We start from the raw sequence: 9171 nt of genomic DNA, 5'->3' as shown, positions 1-9171 counted from the left end.
CAGTATCTTCTCCCAACCAGCTACATCCCAGAAAGGAGCATCCAGACCAGCATCCTTCGCCTCTTTAGCCATCTTAAGCCTCGATTGGAATACAGAAACAGCAGCAAACTTCTTCACCCCCTCCATAGCATCATAAACCTTTATCAAGCATTCTGCCTCTTGATGAACCAACTCCTTCTTGACCAGTGACAACTCCAGTTTCAGGTCATCTAGCTCTCTGGTCTTCTTATCAAGAAGACTTGTCTCACCTCCATCTTCATCAGTTCAGAGATACGAGTATGGGCTTCATGGAGTTCAAGGCTCATGGTAGCAAACCGGGAGGAAAGATACTCGAGGCCCTACAAGGATAAAGAATCCCCAATATAAGTTATTATCAGGATATGAGAAATCATGACAAACAAAGAAGATACCTGCTGAGTCTTATTCATGGCGTCATGGAAATCAACATCGTGCACGGGAACGAATTCGCTGGTCTTCTGGCTCTTCCGTTTCTTAGAACCTTTCGCTCGGCTGCCTTCTGGACATGGAATAATATGGGTTCTTTCTTGATAGCGCTTCGGGTGGATACCATGCTTTCAATATCTTCAAGGGCAAAAGCAGAAGCAGACTTGCCTACAAATACACAGGTTAGTATCCCTAATCCTTAAAATGTTTATACTAACATATCAAATGTTTCTTACCAGACATAACGGAACTTGAGGACGGAGATGGTTCTTGAAAACTTGACTGAAAATAATACGTCCTCTCTTCCTCGTCAATGAGAAAGAAAGAAGCAAGCTTATCCTCGGTTTCTCTGGTGGGAGGAGCAATTTCAAAGAACTTTAGAGCTGCGAAAGGCAAAAAAACATAACAATCAGCAGAGATCTCAGCATATATCTTCAAGATAATGTATCCTACTTTTGGTCACCCAGATGTATGGAAGGTTTTCGGGATTCGGAAGCTAGTCTCTCCTAACAAAGAAGAATTGTTTCTTCCATTAGTCATTGTTCTGGATGTTTTTCAAAACTAGTGGGTTCCGACCAGATCTGATTTTGAGAAGGTATCTTGTGGATCCGTGGCTGCGAAGGTCATACACGGATGCTAGCTCAGAAAGAGTGAAATCAAGAGCATGATCGGTAATCAGTCTCTCTAGAACAAGCAGAGTCCTCCAAACCATCGGCATGGTTTGGGCGAAACTAAGGCCCATTCTTGAAAAGAACTCTGTGGTAAAGGCAGGGAATGCATACGAAAAGCCAATTTTGAACGGAAAAAAAGGAAAACAAATCCAGGTCTTAGAGACCAAGTCAGATACGACCGTCGGATCAAAGGGTCGGAAAACGAGTTCTCGGAGGGAAGCAGCCTCGGGATTGTAAGTTTGAAATATCATTATTATTGAACGTGCATATCTCGCTCACGAGATTGGCAAGAAGATTTTGGGACACGAAGTCCTCAATACCTGAATCATGGAGTTTAGGACTCATGATTTCCAGAAGCTAAAGGAGAGAAAGTAAGAAAAGATTACCTGGATAGAAGAACAAGTGACTGAAAATGTTATTTATCCCAGTGATTATAAGGACAGCCTAGGGTTTTACTCAAAGGACGGACGGATGACACGTGCATCAGCAATCCACCACGCATGTGAAGATTCAAAATTCAAAATTCAAAAATTTTACAGCTGTAATGCATATCCACAGCTGTTAAAACTTGGGGACAATTGCTAGGGCACGGATTTTTAGTATTCTCAGCAAACAATATTCAGAACCCATTTAGGATGCGGTTTCCTCAGAGGTAACTGATATCCTAATTTCATTATATATATAACACGATCTTTGCTACTTTCTATGTTTACCAGGTCAAAGATTGTTATTGTGATATCCCAAAGACTTGCACTTCCAGTTAATAAAGCGTGACAAGAAAGGAAACGTGCTGATTGAAGGGCTAACGGCTAATTGGAATGATTCCCTAGTTTCCTTAAATATAGGACTTCTTGTTAGTTTTATTTTTGTATAAATAGAGCTCGAAACCGGATCATAACACACACTCTAGCACTCGAGAACTTACTAGTACTCGCATTCCTTGTAAATCACGATAAAGTTTGAGCTCCACCATTGTAATCACCTTTATTATTAATAAACTGGTGGTGATAGTTTTCACCGCCCGGGGTTTTTTTGCTTGTTATCCTAAGGATAACGGGTTTTTTCCTCGCAACAAATTCTTGTGTTCAAGTACTTTTACGTTCATTTAATACAAGCACCTAGTCACGATTACTAATTTGGTTACGAAATTACCATTGTCAATTTTTGACCAAAACACTTAGCATCCATAGGTTGGTGAGACCCTAGAGGAGATCCGAACCTAGAATCATTGGTGTTTAAACGTGCCTTTAGGATTACCTACGTCGTGTTAGTTGACACCAGGAGGAGATCTTGAATCACTTAGTATTTTCCTATTTGGTCGTATCTTTGTAATGGTTACCATCATAGTTTTCGTTATCGAGTGAGAGCCGAGAGTTACAAGTAGGATTATTAACCTGAGCAGTGCTTCCTTATCCTTGATATTTACCTAATATTTTAAGTGTCCGTCTGGTCATTGAAGTATTAAGTATCGTTTAGTTTATAGCTAATAATTAAAAACACAAAAATAAATTATTTCAGTTTAGTATATTTGAGTCAGAGTTTAGTTTAGGTGTCGTTAGTGTCTCATGGGTTCGATATCTGACTTCATTAGGCTTTACTACAGTTGATGGGTACACTTGCCTGCCTAGTGGTCTAGCATTAGGAAGGTATAGGTTTATAAATTTAAAACTAGAGTATCTAGGTTAGGTTAGGTTAAGTTTTGTAAGACCGTGTTACGCACATCAAACTATGTGTTTATTGTTTTGGGTTGGTATCTTATCCCCATTAGTATGATCATACATCATCCAAGTAAACTTGACCAAACTAGTGTCATGGCGAAAAGACATAAACTGTTTATATTAATTGTTGTAGTTCACATTCGCAATAGAATTGGTTATTTTTATTTATTATTATATGATATCAATTGTGGTTGCTCACTACATGTGTTGTTGATAAACTATATTATTTTATGCATATTGCAGGTTGCCATTTGAGATGGTTTGAAGTTGAAGAATTTATATTTGGACCCTAGGATATTCTAATACAAAAAAAAAAGACAATTGTTTATTTTTGATTGGATGTAATTTCGTTTATTTGGACTCTTGTGTACTTTGATACTAAATTGAAATAATTAGTTATTGACACTTTATTTATTTTAGTGTTTTTGAGCTATAAGCAATCTTAGTCGCGCCCTAGCATATTCCACCATAGGTTGGGGTGTGACACGCGCTGTCTAAATTAGAGCCCATGATGGCTTTAGAATTTGGCTTGAGCGTTCCTTCACTAAATAATACCACTGACTGCCACTTGATACTCATTGTGCTACCACAAGAGAAGAACTCTTTAGCATAACCCACGGTGGGACGAAAATCCGGGTGAGCTTGAAATTTGAACAGACAACCTCGCAAGGCCTAGCTTAAATCCTTCATTGTCATAATCCATCAAAACTGACACAAGTGGGGATCTAACTTAGATCTCCACTGAAGAACCCAAGCCTTCCCATACTAGGCAACAAGTAGTGGATATCCAATAAAATAACTACTCTCATGATTTTCTCTTTAATAAATAATAATGTAATAACAAAGTTATATAAAATAGAAAAAATTAAAGATATTGTCTATTATGTTTGTACCAAATTTCATCGCTTGTCCTTTATCTTTAAAATTGATCTGATTTATACTTTATATTTCCAAATGCTACACCGTTTATCCTTTGACCCAACCCAGTTTAAATTTTTCATTAAGTAGGCACATAAGGGCAAATTGGTCATTTTACCCACTTATTTAAGAAAACTTTTTAATAACTAAACACAATTTAATTAAGACAAAATTACAGAGATTGTTTTTTATGTTTGTACCCGATTTCAGTCGATGTCCTCTATCTGTAAAATTGGCCTGTTTTGTACTTTACGTTTATAAATCCAACAACTTTTGTCCTTTAGCCCTAACCCTGTTAACTTTTTTCGTTAAATCAGATTACGCGCGTGTCATGTGAGGGATATAAATATTTTTCCCTACCCTTTTCATCTTCTCCTAACACTAACCCTAATTTGAAAACCTCCCTTTATCTTCTTTCTCTCTCCACACTACCACCACCACCATCTTCGGCAACAACCACACCATCGTAACCTTCAACAACCGACATTGCCACCGTCCGACACCTGCAGTGCTCATTGTTCAACACCTAGAATATCATTTGCACAAGACATGGTGAACTCACCACATTCGTCAATCTTAACATCCGACATCTTCAAGTTATTCACCAACAGCGTGAGTTGCCTTGACCTAATCTCGAGCCATTTCTCAAACAGCTAAAGCTCAAACCCAAGTGCAAGGGTGTAGGTTGCAGTCCCATAAAATATGAACTTCATATCTTTGGTCTCTGGCATGAGTTTTTCCGCGCCTTCATCACAAATGGGTCGGTGGAATCAATCAATTAGAAAATTTTTTAGTCAATCCAAAATTGGCATAATCGGTCAATCATAAATCAAGTAAATTGTGCGTACGTACCTGATTAAGGATTCATAATTGTACATAAGTTGATGAATTGGAGATGATGTTACAGATCCGATCGAATGAGATTTGGGTTATAATTGGGTGGGTTAATTTGGGGTTTAGTTAGTTAATACAATCATTTATTTTTTTGTTATTTTAGTTAACATATATTTTAATTAAATTACAAAAGTATCCTCACATGCCTTACATGTGACCTTATTTAACTAGAAAAATTTAACGTGGGGTAGGGCCAAAGGACAAAAGATGTTGGATTTATAAATGTAAAGTACAAAACGGGTCAATTTGAAAGATAAAAGACAACGACTGAAATTGGGTAAAACCATAAAGGACAATCTTTGTAATTTTGTCTTCAATTTAAAATCATGTCTTTTTCACACCCTCCTCTCTCTCTCTCTATATATATATACATATACACACACATACATATATACGCGCACACATACCTGCAACCACCTACCCCCACCCTCCACCACAACCATCACACACACACATACCTGCAACCACCTACCACCATCCTCCACCACAACCATCACCAGCAACCTCCTAGTTCACCACCACACCACCATCGTTCACCACCACCGCCCCCACCTGCCACCACAACTGTCATCCACATCCACCACTCACCACCTATTGCCTCAACCATTACATTCCGCCAATGCCATTAACTATCCCAATGACTTCAAATACCCTGTACCCCTCTCTGATCCACTGTCTTTAATCCTTAATCATGCTTTTAGATGTTTAATTTCCAACTACATAGCTTTAAATTTCCCCAAATTGAATATAAACAAATTAAACCCATCCTAATTTCAAAATTAACTTCAAGTTCTTTGTAGTCTGATGTAAACCTTGAGTCAATCGATCAACCTCGTTTCAAATCTAGATTTTGTAAAATTATTGTTGCTTTGCAAGAAAAAGCATAGAAATTGTTATTGAAAATGAGTTTAAGATTATAATAATGTGGATTTAGTGATTGAAGATGCAATTTGTAATATTATTGTTGCGTTACGCGGCACAGAACCTGCCAATTGTCGGGCGATGGTGTTGACGAGTCTTGTGGTGATGGAAGTGAATAAAACCACAATTGGGGCATACCCTTTTGAAGTTAGGGGGTTAATTATACTTTTGAGAGAAGGGGGTTTGCGTGAAAGAAAAGGAGTTGCTACCGCTAGAGAAACAACGTTAAGTAACAACCCTTTTCCTGAACTACCATCTATGTGTCAACTGTTCTTTAACTTGCCATTTAACACAGCTAATAGTCAATTTCCAGATGACGGTGGTTGGACGGTGGGGGTTAAGGTTGCAGTGGAGAGGGAGTTATGGTTGCAATGAAGGGGGAGCTGGTGTTTGAGGTGAAAGTTATTAGTGACGGCTAGTGAACAGGGTTGTAGCAGTGGGGGTGGTTGTGGTGGTAGTTTGGAGAGGGAGAGAGTAAAAAGGGAAGTGTGGGTATGTTTTATTTTATTTTTTATAAGAAATTATACATTTATGCATTAGGTTATGAAAAGACAATGATACATTCATATGGGGTATATGTGGCCGAACTTAACAAAAAATATTTGTTTGGGTACAAATGGTGTAGTATTTAGAAGCGTAAAATATAAAGCAGATCAATTGTAAAAATAAATAGACAATGAAATTTAATACAAACATAAAGAAGAATATCTATCATTCTGTCTATAAAATAAATAAAAGTTACAGTAAAACAAAGTAATTGATGAGTTGATGGAACTGTAACCAACTACGTAGCTAGTTAATTTTAACACTATGAATCTAAGTCCATCAATTTATCATTGTGTAAGTAATACCGCCAAAGTTACTTTGGTGTTTCTATGTCCTGTACTAATGTTTTCCAATATGACTAATATTAAGGGTAAAGTTAAAATACAAAGGATAATAAAAGTGAGAAGGGTGAGAATGAATCTAATCTGTTGATCATAGATTTAAATGGTGAAGATTAATTTAAGAAAATAAATTGATGAGAATGACATAAAGGTAATAATTCATTTTTGTTGACTTTCTTTTTCCAACGCAAGGCACATGTCAATTCCTCCATCATTTTAAAATGTCCATAACTTTTTCATGTAACATTATTTTTTTAAAAAAAATTCACCATAATAACAAGTATTTTTTTTATCTTTAATATGAGTATCATATTGTTATATAAAAATAAAAAAAATTAGTGGATTTTTTATATTCTGTTATTGGTTGTTCATTATGATTTTTAATTAAGTTTTTCTATGCATTGTGTTATAGATTTTGATCACCGTGTTATCAATTGATACTCATATTAAAGATAACAATTAAAACAAAGATTACGTCATTGTGTCTTTTGTTTGTCATTGTTGTCTTTGTGCTCATCATTTGTCTTTCTACTTATCATTGTGTTTTAGTCATTGTGTACTACGTTCATGTCATTGTGTAAAATGTAGTTTCCACTGTGTTTTACGTTTCAGATCATTGTGTTATATTTATTCATCATTGTGTTTTACGTTTCAGGTCATTGTGTTATATATATTCATCATTGTTTATTACGTTTCATATAATTGTGTAATATGTATTCATCATTGTGTTTTATATAGTAGATAATTTGTTATTATTTTATCATTATATTTACGTATTATTATTACACAACCGTATTATTAGCATTTAAAAAAAACAAAATGATGATTTGAAAGAAACAATGACGAAAAAAACAATAACAAATAGAAAGACACAATGACGAAACGACACAATGACACAATGACGTAATTTTTTTTAATTTCTATATAACAAAGTCATACTTATATTAAACATAAAAAACGCTTGTTATTATGGTGATTTTTGTTTTAAAAACTAATATCGTATGAAAAAGTTATAGACGTTTTAAAATAATGGGGGAATTGACATGTGACTTGCATGTGAAGAGAGAAAATATGTACTATTACTTTTAAACCCTTTTACCTTTGCTCCCCACTTGACACATGTCAATCAATTATGACTTCTTACACTTTTCATTTTTATTGGACTTTGTAAAATAACTCAACCCCTAATATTAATTACCTTCTTTAATAACATTAAAAAAATCATATTTTAATATTCAAACATTATCACAAAAAGAAAATTTAAAACTGTTAGACAAAGACAACCAGTATGGAATAGTAAGATAAAGACTTGGTGTTTCATATGACTTAGGTTCGAGCCTCATCTCCATCATTTAGTTTCTTTGACATCAGTGATAATAAGAGATTAGGCGAATAGATGGTATCCACTAGTTGGATTCTTAAACTGAACATACTTTATCTCACTGCACTGTCGTGCTTTTGGACAAGTATTCACAAACGTCTTAGGTGAGGGTTTTCTCCAAATTAAAATACGAGTGTATGCCGATATTGTGCATTCAGCCGGTAGCGCAACCGAAACATTCGATTGCGGTAAAAAAAAAAAAGAAAGAAAAAAAACCTACCCGTATCAACAAAAAAAGGTGTCTTGTTTTATGCTAAAACATAGTCAAGTTCTACAACTCAATGTGTATACAAGTTCTACAATTCATTGTACACATGTTCACATCATCCGTGAAAAAGCTTGTTGGCCTTATAATAATTACCACCCCTATGATAATTGATAAAGATCCCTCCATCCTCCTATCCCTCTCCAAACTCCCAACCTCATCCCCTCAGATGGAGGTCAAAAGTCAAAAAGTCAACACTCTCATCTTCACCATCATCCTCTTAGCTTCTCACCTCTCACTTGCAACTCCATCAAACACATGGGTCGGGTCAAAGTACCATATTGATTGCACAATGTGTGCCTCTTGTGATAACCCATGCAACCAACAACCACCACCACCACCACCCTCCACCACCACCGGCGGCGGCTACTACTACTCTCCGCCACCACCTTCCACCACCACAGGCGGCGGCTACTATTACTCTCCACCACCCTCCACCACCACCGGCGGCGGCGGCTACTACTACTCTCCGCCACCACCTTCCACCACCACAGGCGGCGGCTACTATTACTCTCCACCACCCTCCACCACCACCGGCGGCGGCGTCTACTACTACCAACCGCCGGCGTACGGAAACTACCCCAACCCGGACCCACCAAACCCTGTGACTAATTACTTTCCATACTATTATCATAATGATCCACAATATGATTCTGCTACTATGGTCTCAGTTTCTGGTGCTACTGTTGCGTTACTGATTAATATTATTTTGTTACTTTTCTAATTTATTTATGGATTAAAGTACAGTCTTGGATGAATAAAGTTGTCAGATCTAACACGTGCTTTGATCTACGGTGAGTTGCAGAGAATTCATGGCAGTAGCTGCTGCTGACATTGATGGAAGTTTCTCTATTGCTCTTGTTGTTAATTGTTATGTACTTTTCTGCAATTTTCAGTAAGTATTAAATTTGTATGTTTCTTATTAATTAAAAATAATATTCTTTTTTACTTTTGCATTATTAAATTATTTTATTTTTTACGGCTTGATTGCTAATTAGAAAAAAAATAAAAAATTGATTCTTATATTTATGCAATGAGAAAATTTATGATTCCTAAAATGATGAATTTGATA

General features: G+C 36.3%; 1 protein-coding gene across 1 annotated transcript; it reads left to right on the top strand.

The window, feature by feature from the left end:
* Positions 1 to 8230: 8230 nt before the first annotated feature.
* On the top strand, positions 8231 to 8838 carry LOC143612376 (uncharacterized). Its single transcript, XM_077086374.1, has one exon. The coding sequence runs from the start codon at positions 8269 to 8271 to the stop codon at positions 8821 to 8823; it is 555 nt and encodes a 184-aa protein (XP_076942489.1). The 5' UTR covers positions 8231 to 8268; the 3' UTR covers positions 8824 to 8838.
* Positions 8839 to 9171: the final 333 nt, after the last annotated feature.

Source organism: Bidens hawaiensis, unplaced genomic scaffold (genome assembly GCF_021521415.1).
Source record: "Bidens hawaiensis isolate Kalapana, Puna unplaced genomic scaffold, B.hawaiensis_p1.1 tig00034518_1, whole genome shotgun sequence".
In the NCBI taxonomy this organism is placed as follows: Eukaryota; Viridiplantae; Streptophyta; class Magnoliopsida; order Asterales; family Asteraceae; genus Bidens; species Bidens hawaiensis.
Note: the sequence above shows the minus strand (reverse complement) of the source record. Positions and strands in the feature narration are given on the sequence as shown.